This window comes from Petaurus breviceps, unplaced genomic scaffold (assembly GCF_028583685.1).
Source record: "Petaurus breviceps papuanus isolate PSGF00001 unplaced genomic scaffold, PetGlider_PUasm1.0 37, whole genome shotgun sequence".
Taxonomy (NCBI): Eukaryota; Metazoa; Chordata; class Mammalia; order Diprotodontia; family Petauridae; genus Petaurus; species Petaurus breviceps.
Window position 1 is genome coordinate 12203198 of NW_027186296.1, and position 15636 is coordinate 12218833.

Here is a 15636-nt window from a genome sequence, read left to right on the forward strand (position 1 = left end):
AAGCAGAGATGAAGAGGAAGAGAATTCCAGTCATGGGTGACAGCCAGTGAAAAGAGATAAAAGTATCTTGCGCAAGGAATAACAGCAAGGAAGCCAGTGCCACTGAAGCACAGAGTATATAGGAGAGTGTAAAATCTAAGAAGATTGGAAAGGTAAAAAGGGCTTTCAGTTTTGAACAGGATTTTATATTTGATCCTGGAGTTGTTAGGGAGCCATTGGAGTTTACTAAGGGAAGGGGAGGAGTGCCATAGCCAGAACTGCATTTTAAGAAGGCATCTGAGTAGAGGACAGATTGGAGTGGAGAAAGACTGACGGCAGAAAGACCAACCAGCAGACTTGCCACAGTCCATATCTACTGCACCAGGGTGATGACAGTGTCTGAGGAGAGAAGGGAAGAAATATGATGGCAAGATCAACAGGTCTTGGGTAAGAGTAAGGAGTCAAGGAGAACAATTCTGAGCCTGGGTGACTGGGAATAGGGTAGTGCCCTCAACATTAATAAGGACATTAGGAAGAAGGGAGAGTTTGAAGGAAAAGAGTTCAGTTTTCGATGTTGAACGTAAAATGTCTGTGGAACATCCAATTCAAGATATCCAATAGGCAGTTGAAGATGCAAAACATTCCCCCTATCTCCAGCATTTATACAAGGCCTGTCATTTGGTTCTTTAGTATTACTTTGTTTCATTTCTACATCAGCTTAAGAAAGTTATCAACACTTGACTGCACCAAAGGAATATTCAATGAAGGTCAAGATTTATTGTGGATGGGATGAACAGAACACCCACCCTGGAGATTACATTATGCTAGTCGACAGTCTCAAATAGAGCAACTTTGCAGGGTCTAGTCTCTTAATTTTTAAAATCCTGAGTAGATCCCAGCATGGTCACAGGACAGGACAGAACAGAATGTTGTTACCCTGGAACCTAACACAGAATTGGCGCCTTAATAAAAACTTTTGATGAATGGATTGGTGATTATTCTCAGTGCCCCACATGGGTTACTGAACACAGCACGGGATTCTCAGTAATTAATAAATAAATTCCTGACGTGGGGTGAATGGAAGGACACGAAGCTAGGTCCCAGGGGCCAACCACGGATGGCATCCAATGGTCCCTAGCTAACTTCTCTATTGGCTGAGAAGGATTTGTTACTAGGACGGCTGCCCCAGGCGCAGGGAAGCCGCTGCCCCAGGCGCGAGCCTATTGGTCAGCCGGGACTCTTCCCTAAATGACAGGAACGTCAGCTCTGTCACCAGGCGCTGGTGGGAGGGGAGGAGGTGGGGAAGGTGGGATGCTAGAGCAGAAGATGATTGGTCAGCCCGCTTAATTCAGTCCTCTCGAGGAACATTTCTGATTGGTCACCGAGCAGCACCCAGGGCTGCTGGACCGCGGACAGCGGAGAGGCTGAGGTTCAGGTCTAGAAGCTCCAAGATAAGAGAACTCTGCCTCTTGGCATCTTTGCCTGATTGGTCATTCCCAGGAGGGCCACCATCCAATCAGGAGAGGCCAGAGAGGGAGGGAGCGCGCCCCCTGCAGTAGCCGTCCATCTGGTGGACAAGCAAGACCGGGGCATCTTTGCTGAGTGTCGCCCTGTTCTGTGCCTCGCCTGCGCTCCTGGACACCCGGACCCCACAGCGTGGGGACCTGGAGGAGAGTCTGTTATTAGGGGTGGGGGATCCGCTTTCCTCCTGAGGCTGGGCAGCAACAGGTGGCACACAGGACTCCCCACCTCCCTTCCCTCCCCCCTCGGGGTCGAGGCAGCCCCCCCTCCGTCCCCACGAGACAACATCTCCTGGCCAAAGCCCCCCACCCTGAGGGTTGAGTGACTGACCGGAGTGGGGTTGGGACACTGCCACACCCGACTTTCACCCCTTTCTCCCTACAACTGTATTTATGTGCCTATAGATAGATCACACACCTATTCTTAGTTCTTTATCTAGTTCTATCTCTTGATAAATCTCTATTTGTGTGCCTAAATCTTCATTGAATTAGTGGGAAGAGCTTCCTTTGTAACTCATCGCTACTAAGGATCTAGGAAACGCAGTCCCCTCGAAAGGTTTAGAGTATAGCTTCAGAAAGGTGGGGGCCAGAAGACGGATGAGATGTTCTACTATCCGAACGTGCTTCAGCGCCACAGTGGCTGCTTTGCCACTATCTGGTGAGGGGGGGAAGGGGGCTTTCGGGGAGAAGGCTGGAAGCAGCTGGGGGGGGGGGGTGGAAAAGAAAGACTGGAGTGTCAGGGGACCAAGATTCTTCCTCTGGCTCTGCCTCTAACCCAGTGACCTAAGCAAGTCAACTTTTAGACCGAAATTTCTTCGCCTGTAAAAGGAGGTCGTTGGACTAAATCTTTAAAGGTTCCTTTCCATTTTTGATATTCTGTGAGCTCGGTAAGGGAGACCCGTCCTGGCACTACAGTGCCCCTCCTGCAGGACGCTCTCCTGGCCAAAGCTTCACCGCTAGGTTGGTTCATGTGTTTGTGCTCCTGGAGTGACTGATTCTTCTATTCCTAGGCTGGCAGCAACAGGTGGCACGAGGTTAATGAAACGGGAGTACCTGAAGGTGGATGTGGTGGAGACATGGTAAGAGCCCCTGCAATTCAGGGGGCTGGGGTAAGAGGAAAGTCAGTTAGATAAGAACTGCCCCTACTTGGGGACCAAGGTGGGGGAGGGAAAATAAGGTTTATTGTTTGGGGAAATGCTAGGACTGAAAGGACAGAGAGGCAGAGCGCTGCAGGCAGGGACGCTGGCAGTCATTTGGAGATTCACCAGGTCAGGCTGTTGCCCCCCACAGTGAGAAGATCCTGCAGTATATTCTGGTACAAGTACAGCCACCTCTGCCAGGCATCCCCAGGCCCCGCTTCTCCCTTTATCTCTCCGCCCAGCTCCAGTTTGGTGTTATCCGTGTCTATTTTCGCCAATGCCAGTACCTTGTGGGTAAGGTGGTGAGGGAGGATGGGGAAGATAGTGAACTCAGGGAGCTGAGGAGGCAGTCACCTTAGAGGGCTCAGGGCTGGCTGGGAGGGCTGAGAAAGCTGAAGGGCAGGAGTGCCATGGGAGGAGACAAGTGGGCTTAGGTGAGGCACAGTTTGTCCTCTGCCTTCTCACTTTCTGTGCCCTTACCCATCGCACAGAAGATATCCAGCATGTCCTAGAGCGCCTACACCGAGCCCAACAGCAGATCCGTATTGACATGGTGGAGCCAGAAGTGTGAGTACCTAACTCCAAATTCGGTATTATCATTCCAGGACCAGGGAAGTGGAATTTTTCCCACCTCAACTCTTGGCCCCAACTCCTTCCATCTCTATCCCATCCCTGCCTCTTCCTGACCATAGTTTTGGTCTTAACCCTGGTCCATTCTTTCCCTCTTTGTCTTAACTACTCACACAGGCCCAGTCACCTACTGACTGACCCCCTGACCACAATGGAGGCCTTGGAAGATGCTCCTGATCCCTTCTTTGGAGTGATGGCCGTTGACCCTAGCCTTCCTAGTCCCCTTGATATCCCACAGGTATGTACTACAAATGAGCCTACTCAGTGTTGGTGCTATGTCAAACTAGCTGCCTAGGGTGGGGAGCCAGGCCCTTACTGGTATAGTCCAAGTACAGGTCTTCCTATATCTAGGGATGAGATTGTGCTGTGACCCTGCCTAAACTCACCTAGGCAACATCTAGGTAGCTAGCAGTGTTTTGTATGGAACAGAAACCCAGTATAAGAAGTTATCTGGTAACATGAAGGATTGGGACTGGGAGGAAAGGTACATATGTCAGGGGGCTTTAGTATTTTCTGTTAAGTCCCATATGGAAAACAGCAGGGAATCCATGACTAAACCATATGCTTTGGGCTTTGCCCAAAGGTTCAACACCTCTTGGAAGCCCCAACCCCTGAGAGGATTCCTAAAGAGATCCCTCCTCAGGTCTACCCTCAACCCACCAAGGCAGGTGAGTAGTTTTCTGGTTTCCATGGGGCTGGTTAGGTGACCAGAGAATCATCTTTCTGGGAAGGGACACCGGAAGGCACATAGGGCTGGAGGGCTAAGAATCCTCAATTCAAGAGGAGCAGTACTGACATCATCTCCTTCTCTCAGACATATTCCCCATCACCGTCCTGCCTCCTGAAACCATCACCCTTCAGGAGGCAGAGCCAATCCACGTGCTGCACATCGAGGTGAGCAGGATTCTGGAACTGGGGGCCTAAAGATGGAGGGCAGTTATCTCCCTTGAACTTGAGAGAAGACACAAGTCCTGAATTCCCCAGACACTCTTCCTCACCATCTCATTTTCCCTATGAATGAGCTATTTCTAGTTCAAGTTTGAAACTAGTCCCAACTGATGTCTACTTGGCTCTCCTTTCCCTGCAAATGTGCCTATATTGCCAAGGGAAGGAATGCATTCATTTCCAGGTACTATCTCCACAGGGTGAGCGGGACCTACCAGAAATCTCTAATCATGACCTAGACCTGCTGATGGCTGCGGAGGACGAAGCTATTTTGTTTGAGGAAAAGGCCAAAATTCACCCACCCCGGGAGCCCCAAATACCTCATGTCCCAGAAGGTCAGCCCTCTGGCAAGGATAGGGTTGGAGCAGGACAGTCTGGAAGGAGGAAAAGGGGGTACTTTCAAACCACTTAATTATAGGGTGGCTGACAGGAAGAAAATCATACCATACCATCCCCTCTACCTCCTGTCTCCCTTTCAGCTGCAGTGTCAGTGGAAATTCCCCGTGTCCCTGAGCAGGAAATCATCCCTAGACTATCCCCGACACCTCAGGCACGGTAAGCAGGCCAAGGCAGGGTTTCATTTCAGGCGCTGAGTGAATGTGGGTGGCAGTTCACAACCATGAGGTCCAATTCTTAACCTTGCCTCCAGGATCCAGGAGGTGGCAGAGCCCCTCTTGGAGAAGGAACTAGTCCCTGAAGAGCTTGGATTCCTGGTCCCAGAAGCTGCTCCTCCACCCCCGGGTGAGTGGCCCTCTCTTTTCACTGCCTCTTTTCCCAAAGCCTATTATTTTACTGCTTTAGCTCTCTGGGAAAGTCCTCCTTCCCAGAGGCCTGAGGTACTTAATAGTTCCAGCTCTCTCTATCCCTCCCTACACATAAGGGAATTGGGATGGTCCACAGGTGGGCAAGGTTTGGGGCAGAACCCAAACTCCTAGGTTTTTCTTGGCAGAAGAGATCCCCACTACAGAGCTACTTCTGCCCCGGATGCCCAGCCCTTTGGAGCCTCCTGTTCAGGTCCCCAGCAGCCCTGAAGTAAGTATTGCACCCTGCTCTCATCCCCAAGCCCTTGCACATTCCCATTCTTCCCCAATGGTCCAGCCTCCTATAACCCTTCTTGGGAGCTCCTATTAAATCTTGGGTGAATCTGGGTGAGGTTAATAAGTAAACTACAAAGCTAATAGATGCCGTGTTTCCTGAAATATAGCTGATTCTCCCAGAGTTGGCTCCACCACCTCAGCCTCCACCCTCCCGCCGCCGGCTCCGGAGGCAGTTGTATGATGAAGAGACCCAGATTACCCGAGAGGAATTTCAAAAGCAAGTTGTACAAACCCAGGCCCACACCCGGGCCTGTGTGAGTATGGGCCAAGCCTACTGTTGGGCAATGAGGGAAGGCAGTCATGGGACCACTGGGTTTTAAGGTGACCAAAGAAGGGGACAAGAATTGAAGATCTAGAAGGGCAACCCAGAGCTACTTCCAGCCCCTGTCCAAATGATACAGTGCAGGTAGTAACAGGAAGGTTCTCTGACAAGCCCACCATGAAGACAGTGGGGACAGAGGGAAGATTTGGAGTCAAAGGTTGGGGGCTCAGATGCCAATCTCTGCCACTTACAACCTATGTGACACTGGGCTTGATTGCTCATTGAGGAGCCTGACCAGATGACAGAGGCCCTTTTAGCTTTAAAGCCATGACCTTCCTTTCTCTTCAATGCAGCCAATGGTCCAGCCTCCCAGTCAGATGAAAAGCCCTACAGAGCTGCTGAGAACCCCAGTTTATGGTAAGGGGGAAGGGGGGGGAATAGGGTTGGGTGATGCCAGAAGTAGAGAATGAATGCAGAGCTCCAACTACACTTTGCACACATGTGCAACTGAGACTTTAATCCTGCTCCCAGGACACAAATTCCTGTCCATCCTTTGCTTTGTCCCCAGCTGGATGGCTACACCCAGAGCTACTAGGTCTCTGGACTCGCTGTGCCCAGGTTCCCCCAAAAGAGCTCCAATACCAGCGACCCCAAGAGCCTGAGCCTGTAGTCGAGCAGTTAGAAGAAAGGAGAAAGGCAGAGACCATCAGTGAAATAGAGGTACCTGGTCAACTCCACTCCTCACAAAATGATCCCTCCAAGTCCTGGTTTACCTTAAGCTAAATCTTTGGGGTTTGGATTATGGCAGAGGCCCAGTGCACTACACCAAGCACAGACTCTCCTGGAAATGTTCATCACACTGCCCCTCTCTCCCCCTCAGACTCTTCGAGAAGCCCAAGAGCCCAGTGGCCCCGTACTACTGTCTTCAGGTAAAGCTTGGGAGAAAGTGAGTGAATGGAAATGATGACATGAAGGGTCAGACCCTCTCAGACCATTTCCCCCCAACAGAACTCTCCTTGGAGACTACTGAGGAAGAGAGGTCCCGCCTCAGTTTCATTCCCCCTGAGGAGAGGTGGTAAGGGGCAAGGATATTAAGGGAAGAAAGCTTGGTGGGAGGTGAGGTAAGGGAACCTTGCTTTCCTGTTGCTGCTATGACTACCACCTCCCAGGTGACACCTGTGTCCTCCAAGGGGCTTAGGTGAAGCAGAGGTGGAGGTGCCTGCACTGCCTGTGGTCCCCGAGCTACCAGAACTGCCTGAACTCCCCTTGCAGCTGGCCCCAGATGTACAACTCCTCTCCCCAGAGGCTGTGCAAAGGTACTAATGGGAACAGGGAGAAGAGAAGAGAAAGATGTGGCCTAGAATAGACCCAAAGAGCTTCATGGGACCAAACTAAATGTTTCTTGGCCCCTGGCAGGGCTATTATGTCAGAGTTACAGGTTTCAGGAGAGATCGATTTCAACAACCTAATTCCTCCCTTTGCCCCCCGTCTGGTGGCTGCTCGGGTCTTCTACTTGCTTCTGGGTAAGCTAAGGGTGTGTGGAGGGAGGAGTAAGGCAGAGGGAGCAGAGTGCCTGGGCCCAGGAGTTTCCCCTATCACAATCCACCCACTCTCCATCCTCTTCAGTGCTATCAATGCAGCAGGTTCTGCATGTCAAACAAGAAGAGCCCTATGGCAGCCTCCTCATCCGGCCAGGGCCTCGCTACCACCATTAGAGAGACCCTTCTCTTTGGATGTAGCAGGAGATCAAACATATTCAAGTGCTGTATGATAAACTCCTCTCTCATCCTATTGCTGAATTTCCTTGTTTCCCACCCCAGAGCTACAGCTCAACCAAAATAAATGGACTTTATTCAAATCAGAAGTCAAACCCTTGTGTATAAAGTCCAATACAATAACAGAACCAGCCCCAGGGATGGCTCCCGTAAGGCCACAAACTGTCCTGGGGATGGGGATCTTTGGCAGGCCCCCAGATGGAGCCAAGGCAGTATGCAATGCCCCCTGGGAAGGGCAGGTTTCCCTTTCTGATCCCAACCCCAGGAGGCCACTTTCCAGGCCCTAGGTGGGGCTGAGCACAGCTTGAAGTTCCTGGGCCTTGTCAGGGGGCAAGGAGCCCAGTGCTGCCTGGAATCTTTCACTGTGCTGCTGGGCCAAATGAGTCAGGAGCAGCAGCAATGCAGCCTTGGTGTCTGGGGGTGGATAAGCAGAGTGCAGGGTCACCAAGAAGGATAGTGGGCATGATTCATTATAATCACTTTTCCCACCTACTCAACCCCTGCTCCCCCCTCTTCCAAGTATACTTGCTACTCTGCTCACCTTGTGGGACCTTGCTGGCACTTAGGGTAAGACTGCATATTTTAAGGATCTCAGGAGCCACATCAACCACCTGCAGGGAAGGTGAGGTAGGGGTTAAATTACAGTAACCCCAATAAATCCTGTCCCCCTCTCCCCACTTACACAAAGAGCCCAAGAACTGGGGTGAAGGAGTCAGGACTAAGGTTCCTAGACCAGATACCTGCTCAGGGAAGCTCTGATATAGGAAGTTGAAAAATTTCCCCATAGTTTCCCATTCTTCCAGGTCCTCCTTCAAAGGTAATGTCTGGAACAGCAAGGTCAGCACCTAAACATACCAGAGTTAGCTGAGTGGAGAACTCTTCTCTGTTTGAGGGACACCCCCCCCCTCACCTGGATCCCCTTTTCCTTCTACCTTGTACACTCAGCACTCCCTCCTCTCTCCTCCTACCTGTTTCTGGGGTCTTCCTGTGCGATTGGCCATCAGCAAGCGTGCAAGGGCACCACAAATGTTGTCACGGACACGGTCATGGTGTTCCCGGGCAATGAGAGATGACAAGACCCCCAGAATCTTCTGAAAGTGCCTACACTATAGTCAAGGAACAGGGCCCACAAGATGGCCCATCTCCACAGATCCTGGCCCAATACCCAACCCCTACCCACAATGGTGGTATGTAGTACAAAGAGCACTGGACTGGGAATCAAAACATTTGGGCTCTAGTCCAGCTCTGCCACTAGACCTTGAGCAAATAACTTCACTTTTCTGAATTCTGCTTTCCTCATCTGTAAAATGAGGAGGTTGACTATTGGCTCCAGAGAGCCAATGATAAAATAGACCTTCCTCCTCAGGAGAGAGGCGGAGGCTGTGGGTAAGCAATGTTGGCCACCCTCATGGGTTTGCTTTGACTGTGGGAGATACATCAGAAAAAAAGCCATCACTAAAATGTCATGGTGGGGGACCTGGGGCGTCAAGGCCTTAATAAAAGGATTTGTTCTATGGAGTTTGGATTCAGTCAAAGAACCGCACTTGATGGCCTAGAGGGCCGCAGGCTCCCCACTCTTGGTCAGGGGGATGGACAAGACGTCATTCTGTCGGGCCACCCCCACAGGCCCACCAGCTGAGCCATCCCACTGATGAGGATACTCGAGGGCGGGGCAGGCCCCATGCTCCATCAGCACGCCCAGCCCAAAGACTGCATTGCTCCGCACCTCAGCATCTGAGTCTCGGGTAGCACCCAGTAGCACTGGCAACAGCCGTGACACAAACTGGGCTGAAGAGGGCCCCAGGCCTTGCACAGCCTCTGCCAGGGCTCCTACTGCAAACGACTTCTCTGCCACTGAGCAGCCTGGTTTCTGTCAAAGGAAGCATAGGAGTGCACAAGTGGGGCTGCAGCTGGGGACTGGGACCAGGGCATCAGGGGAGGGTGAGAATGGGCCAGTCAGACTGCAGGGGTCAGAAGTCAAAGGAGGGGAGTTACTCACTGCCTTGCGTAGCAACAGAGGTAAGAAACCAGCAAAGAAGGGGGCGAAGGTCTCTCCTCCTGAGGCACCTGCCAAAGCCGGAATGACTTCCCCTGCATGTTCCAGCAGCATGGCATCATATTCTGCCTGTGGGGCTGAGGTGGTCAGGGGAGCATCCAAACACCAGGATCCCATCCCAGCCAAGCCTTCCAACTCCCAGAGAGGAATCAAGATCCAGCAGATCTCATCATAAGGGATCACACTGCCTCTGAAAGCCCACTCTCCAACCACGATCTCCTTTTCCTACCATTTTACCTGTCAAACCTTTTGCCCCCTCTCCCTCTCCTCCTTCCCCATTCCTTCAACCACTCCCACTCCATTAGAACCACACTTTGGATACATTAGATTCCTTTCTGGGATCTAGATGCCCCCGGGACTCAGAGGATCATCACTTCAGTACAGCCCTGTCAAGCACTCTGGATTCACCTAGCCAACCCCCCGGCCCGACCTGACCCCGTCAGACCTGCTGCTGTGTTTATCTAAATCCTAGCCATCCCATCTAGCTAATATCATCCTCCAGCCTCCGGCCTCCCCGCCCCCCCCCCCCCAATCTTTCTTCAGTCATCCAAATCCCTTGATGATCTCTCTCCTTTCTTCCCTATTACTCTCATCACCATCACACAATTTTACAATTAATTTTCTCCTGTATTTTGGTTTGCTTTCTAGCTAGTTGCTAAACTGTGGATATACATTCCATGTATATCACATCTTTTTATCTCTTTTGAGGCATTAGCTTAGTGCTGGACACATAAAATGCACTTAGTAAATACTATTTTACAACAGTGGGTTCTAGACCATGTGTCCACCTTCATATACAAACAGTTTTCTTAGCCCCTGCCTCTTACCTGTTCCATCTCATCTTCCTCTTCCTCTTCTGGGTCCTGACAGGCTACCTAGAAAACAAGGCAAGCTTAGGTCTGGGTCAGTAAGGGCAGGGGTGGGTGGTTACAGTGCAGCCAGGGCCAGGCTCAGAACCTGCAGTCTGGCTCACTTCAGCATCCCTCCCATGACTGGTCTGTCTTTGTCTCCTTCCAGGGCTCTCACCTTCTTCTGTAGCACAGCCTTGATGACATTGCAGAGCTCGGCCAACCGACTGGGAGGCTGGAGTACAAAAGACCCACAGTTTCGGAGCAAACCATTCAGGGCATCCAACACAGACATGACCACCAGTCGCTCACACTCCGTATTTACCGCCTGCAGGAAGGACGGGATTACCCGGCCCAGGGCTGTTTGTAGTGCTGGAAAAGCAGTGTTGCCCTGACATGCCAGGAATGCCAATGATGGCTCCCTAACCCTCGTCCAGCTCAGGACCCTGTCACCTGCCCTGCACTTGATACCAAATCCCATGCAGAATTGGTCATCCCTCCTCACCAAAGCTGTTCTGCTCCGAGGGGATAATCTGGGAAACCCTGTGCAGAGAACAGCAAAACTGGCCCAAGGTTTCATAAGCTGACTTCCGGACATTTATGTGGGGACACTGGTGGGAAGAAGGGAGACAGACAGAGGTTATAACTTGCCCACCCTATTTAAAGGCTGACTTTACTCCCCACTCTGCCCTTCCCAGGTCTCCTGACCAAGACTCCTACCTCCAACAATTTGAACACTTCCTCAAAGGCACTTTCCATGTATGGAAGAAAGGCCACACTAAGGAACAGAAATACCAACATGAGGGAAGGGCTCTATTCACAGAAGAAGGTGGTGATATCAGGAAGGATGGGTGCAGGGCTTACCTGGCATTTACAGAGATTTCTCCCAGGGCAGTGCAGGTGTCTTCCTTCTCATCAAAGAAAGCGTTCTCTACATTATACCTTGTAGAGTAAGGAGAAATTCAATTAAATTGAATAAACACATATTAAGTGGCACGACAGAAAGTATGGAGTAAAGAAGAGAGAAGCCCTGGATATATGATTGTGAATGAGTCTGCCCAGCCCTGGTCCTGGTCCTGGTCAGGACACAGGCTTGAAATCCCCTCTCCTCAACAGGAACCTCTCATCACCATCTGCCTATCACCCCAGAGCTTACTGTTACTTCACCCTATGTCCCTACAACAAGGTTGCAGCCTTCATTGCTCCAAGGCAGCTGAGGTCTCCCTCCATGAATCCCAATTAGTCTGTCCCAACACTAGCAATTGACCCAGGAAGATAGTATTCTTATTTAGACGTCTCTTTGCTCTAGACTTTTCGTCCTGTTTACAGGCAATACCAACTCTGACCAGTTGACATAAAGTCACAGTCCTCCGTTTACCACCAATATCCAGTGATTAGGGTCCTCCATTAACACCCAAATTCCTGACTCCTTGTTTCTCTATCAATGGTTCTCGGAAAGTGAGGCTATAACCCATTACTCTGGGAGTCAGAGGGTTTGGAAGACTCCTTGATCCAGGACTGAATGGAAACTACAATCTACTCTGTCTAGTGTCACTACCACAACACTGAAAAGTCCTTCCTAACACTGAATGGCTAGGCAGACTGCCCAGTTCCCTCATACCTACTCTAGTAAAAAATCTGATATCCATACCAGAATAATGATAAAGAAATCCAATGAGAAATCACAGTAAATGACTTCTGTCCCAGAACTATACAAAAGGTCAGTCAGAAGTCTAATAGGAATTGGGGCTACTTCTGTTCCTAGTGTCAGTACAGGCAAACATGTTGGTCGCTTCCTAGCTGGACTAGAGATGGGCCAGAGAAACATGTAGCCTGCAAGGATCTGTCTCTAGAGATATAAGAACAAAGGAGAAAGCCATGGGGAAAACAGACCTTGGAAACTGTGGGGTAACTTAGCCTTTATGCACAGCTCAAATACAAACTAAAGTTGGAGAGGTAAATAAACGACCCACCAACTAGTACAAAAAAGTTACCCAGAGATGGCTCCAAATGGACCCTATTGGGAGAAGTAACTGTAACAGACATCTGCAAAAGATTTAAAGGAAAAAGTGGATTTGGCCACAAGGACTACATAAATGCCTAGAAGAAATGAAGCAACAGAAAAAAATGAAATAAAAGTTTTAGAGGAAAGACATGTTAAGAAGTTTAGTTTATAGTTTAGAAGAGAGTGGTAAACTTTAACCAAAAAATGAACTCCCTGAAAACTAGACTTAACCGAATATAAATCAATGACTTTAAGAGAAGAAACATGAGGACATAAAATCAAGACAGAAAAAAAACCCCATTAAAATATCGAATATTGAAAACAACTGATCTGGAAAACAGATCAAGGTCTTATAATTTAAGAATCATAGGGTTCCTTGAAAACGGTGATTAAAAAAAAAAAGTCTTAAGACTTTATTTCAAGAAACTATCGACAAAAACTGCCCAGAGCTATCAGAACCAGGGGGCAATGTGAAGATAAGACAAATCCATTGATTATTTCCTGAAAGGAATCTGAAAAGTAAAATTCCCAGGAAGGTCAGAGTCAAAATCCAGAGTTTCTACAATGAAGAAATTACAGTTCCAAGCAACCACAATCAGGATTCACATAATACCTGGTAGTTTTTACTATAAACAAAAGGATAGCTTGGAATATAATATTCCAAAAGGGAAGACTTACAACTAACGACAACTTACCCTACAATGCTGAGTGCTACCCTACAGTAGGGAAAATAAACCTTTAAAAGAACAGAGAACTTTCAAGTATTTCTGATGAAAATACTAGATGAATAAGAACTCTGAAATATAAATACAAGAGTCAAGAGAAACTCAGAAAGGTAAATTTATATAAACAACTTAAAGGTGTGAGATGATGAAATAGTGCTAACATTCCAGTAGGTGAAAGATAAAATAAGTGTCTTCAAGTCTTAAAAGACTCCCGAGGGAGTTAAATGAGAAAAAGAGAACCTTTGGTGGAGTGGGTTGGATTGTTTTTGTTCTAATGGTTTTAAGACTGTGGAGAAAAAGGAGGGCAAGAGGAATATACTAATGTTGAAAGGAAGAAAAAGGGGGTAGAAATGGCTATTTCTCATAATTGGGGTTATTTAGAAGATTATGACATAGAGAAAGAGGTGAGGGAATACTAGCATTAGATGAATCTTATTCATTCAAAGTGAACAAAGGATTGAACCTATATACACACACATAGTATGGTAAAGAAAAACAAGTGGGGGCGGAGTCAAGATGGTGGAGTAGAAACAGGACCTCCGCGTGGCTCTCACCACCTCCAATCCATGTAAAAGGGGACTCTGAACAAACTTTGGAGCTACAGAACCCACAAAATGACACAGAGAGGCTAACCTCCCGCTGAGGACAGCCTGGCAGGACGGCAGGAATCGGCCAGCGCAGTGCTCTGGGAGCTGAGCCCAGATCCACACGGAGGTTTTAGCCCCAGGGCGGCCTGACCAGCTGCCGGCTGGAGGGACTCCAGATCACCAGCAGCTGCGGTGGTCCAGAATTACCAACACATAGATGCTAAGGACAAAGTGAGAGGTCAGTGCAATGTGGACTTTGGGACCCAGTAGTTTGGAGTGCGTGGGCTTTTGCTCCCTGAGCGAGAAGCTGCTGAGGGCTGTGGCTATGACAGCTTCAGCTCCTGGCCTGCAGAGTGTAGGGGGACCAAGCAACCAGTCTGAGGGGTAATGACTCTTACTTTAACCTGCCTGGATCTGGATTGTGGCCTAGGGTGGAGGTCCTGGGGTATGTATACAGCTTGCCAGAGCATGTGGAGGCTTCAGAGAGGGCACCCATCTAATACCTCACGCAGCTGAGAAAACCCCAGCATTTGGTACGAAGCTCCCCTGTCTGGTAGCAGAGTCCTACTGTGGCAAAAAGCCCAAAAGTCAAGTAATTGACTGGAAACATGACCAGGCAAAGGAAGCAGAAGAATACAACATTAGACTCCTATTACAAAAAGGATCAAAGTATGGAACAGGAGGAAGACATTGAAGTCAGAACTCCTGTACCAAAAGCTTCAAAGGAAAATATGAGCTCGTTACAGGCCATAGAGGACCTTAAGAAGCAGATAAGAGAAGTGGAGGAAAAATTCGGAAGAGAAATGAGAACAATGCAACAAAATTACGAAATGAGGTCAACAGCCTGACTGAGGAGAATAACACCTTAAAAAACAGACTAACTCAAATGGCAAAAGAGGCTCAAAAAGGCAATGAGGAGAAGAATGCCTTAAAAAGCCGAATTTGCCAGATGGAAAAAGAATCTCAAAAGCTCAATGAGGAGAATCATTCCTTCAGAATTAGATTGGAGCAAATGGAAGCTAATGACTTTATAAGAAATATAGATGCTGTTAAACAGATCCAAAAAAATGAAAGAAGAAAAGGCAATGTGAAATATCTCATGGGAAAAAACCACTGACCTGGAAAATAGATCCAGGAGAGATAATTTAAAAATTACTGGACTACCTGAAAACCATGATCAAAGTAAGAACCTAGAAATCATCCTCCAGGAAGTTCTCAAAGAAAACTGCCCAAAGAGGGCAAAACAGAGGTTGAAAGAATCCACTGATAACCTCCTGAAAAAGATCCCAAAAAGAAAACTCCTAGGAATATTATAGCCAGGTTCCGAAATTCTCAGATCAAGGAGAGAAAATTACAAGCAGCCAGGAAGAAACAATTTGAATATTGTGGAAACACAATCAGGATAACCCAGGATCTGGCAGCTTCTACACTGAGGGGACTGAAGGGCTTAGAATATGATATTCCGGAGGTCAAAGGAGCTGGGATTAAAACCAAGAGTCACCTACCCAGCAAAATTGAGTATCATGTTTCAGGGGAAAATAAGGCCATTCAGTGGAAATCAAGAATTCTTGATGAAAAAACCAGAGTTGAATAGAAAATCTGACATTCAGATACAAGAAGCAAGAGAAGCATGAGAAGGTAAATAGGGAAAAGAAATCATAAGGAACTTATCAAAGTTGAACTATTAACATTCCTACATGGAAAAATGATAATTGTAACTGATGAAACTTTTCTCAGTACGAAAATAGTTGAAGGGAATATATACCAATTTAATAGGAAGGGATGATACTTAAAAAGGTGAAATTAAGAGGTGAGAGAGGAATATAATGAGAGGAGATGGGGAGAGACAGAATGGGGTAAACTATCTCATACAGAAGAGGCAAGGGAAAATGGTTACAATGGAGGGGAAGAATAGGAAGGCAAAAGGGAATGGGTCAACCTTATTCTCATTGAATTTGGCTTGGGGAGGGAATGAAATACACACTAAATAGGGTATCTCACCCTACAGGAGAGTAGGGGGGAAGGGGATGAGAGGGAGGATGATGGAAGAGAGGGCAGGCTGGGGGGG

At 48.4% G+C, this 15636-nt stretch overlaps 2 protein-coding genes across 5 annotated transcripts in view; one reads left to right on the top strand and one right to left on the bottom strand.

The window, feature by feature from the left end:
• The first annotated feature begins 2101 nt into the window (after positions 1-2101).
• REC8 (REC8 meiotic recombination protein) lies at positions 2102-7344 on the top strand. 3 transcript variants are annotated; one of them, XM_069097926.1, is made up of 19 exons: positions 2102-2157; positions 2510-2578; positions 2790-2932; positions 3130-3205; positions 3386-3506; positions 3852-3936; positions 4083-4162; positions 4413-4548; positions 4693-4767; positions 4850-4954; positions 5163-5245; positions 5418-5564; positions 5926-5989; positions 6141-6292; positions 6453-6501; positions 6581-6647; positions 6763-6888; positions 6989-7095; positions 7199-7344. In XM_069097926.1, the coding sequence occupies exons 1-19, from the start codon at positions 2102-2104 to the stop codon at positions 7285-7287; spliced, it is 1830 nt and encodes a 609-aa protein (XP_068954027.1). In that variant the 3' UTR covers positions 7288-7344. The 3 variants fall into 3 exon arrangements, with proteins under 3 accessions (XP_068954027.1, XP_068954028.1, XP_068954029.1); XM_069097927.1 differs by having other exon boundaries at positions 4705-4768; positions 4863-4954; XM_069097928.1 differs by having other exon boundaries at positions 4413-4486; positions 4691-4768; positions 4863-4954.
• A 51-nt stretch (positions 7345-7395) lies between these two features.
• The window catches only part of IPO4 (importin 4), an 18633-nt gene continuing 10392 nt past the window's right edge, over positions 7396-15636 (bottom strand). For both annotated transcript variants that reach the window (XM_069097923.1, XM_069097922.1), the window contains 11 exons: positions 11116-11193; positions 10972-11029; positions 10757-10862; positions 10430-10623; positions 10231-10278; positions 9347-9472; positions 9009-9217; positions 8316-8448; positions 8088-8192; positions 7889-7958; positions 7396-7761 (listed from right to left, as the gene is read on the bottom strand). In XM_069097923.1, the coding sequence (XP_068954024.1) occupies positions 7631-7761; positions 7889-7958; positions 8088-8192; positions 8316-8448; positions 9009-9217; positions 9347-9472; positions 10231-10278; positions 10430-10623; positions 10757-10862; positions 10972-11029; positions 11116-11193 (1258 nt within the window). In that variant the 3' untranslated portion in view covers positions 7396-7630. The remainder of the gene's footprint in view (positions 7762-7888; positions 7959-8087; positions 8193-8315; positions 8449-9008; positions 9218-9346; positions 9473-10230; positions 10279-10429; positions 10624-10756; positions 10863-10971; positions 11030-11115; positions 11194-15636) is intronic.

Coding starts and splice junctions, on each gene's coding strand:
- REC8 (XM_069097926.1), top strand. CDS start 2,102: ATGTTCTACTATCCGAACGTGCTTCAGCGCCACAGTGGCTGCTTTGCC. Junction 4,549..4,692: donor AATACCTCATGTCCCAGAAG/GTCAGCCCTCTG, acceptor TCTCCCTTTCAG/CTGCAGTGTCAGTGGAAATT. Junction 4,768..4,849: donor ATCCCCGACACCTCAGGCAC/GGTAAGCAGGCC, acceptor GTCCAATTCTTA/ACCTTGCCTCCAGGATCCAG.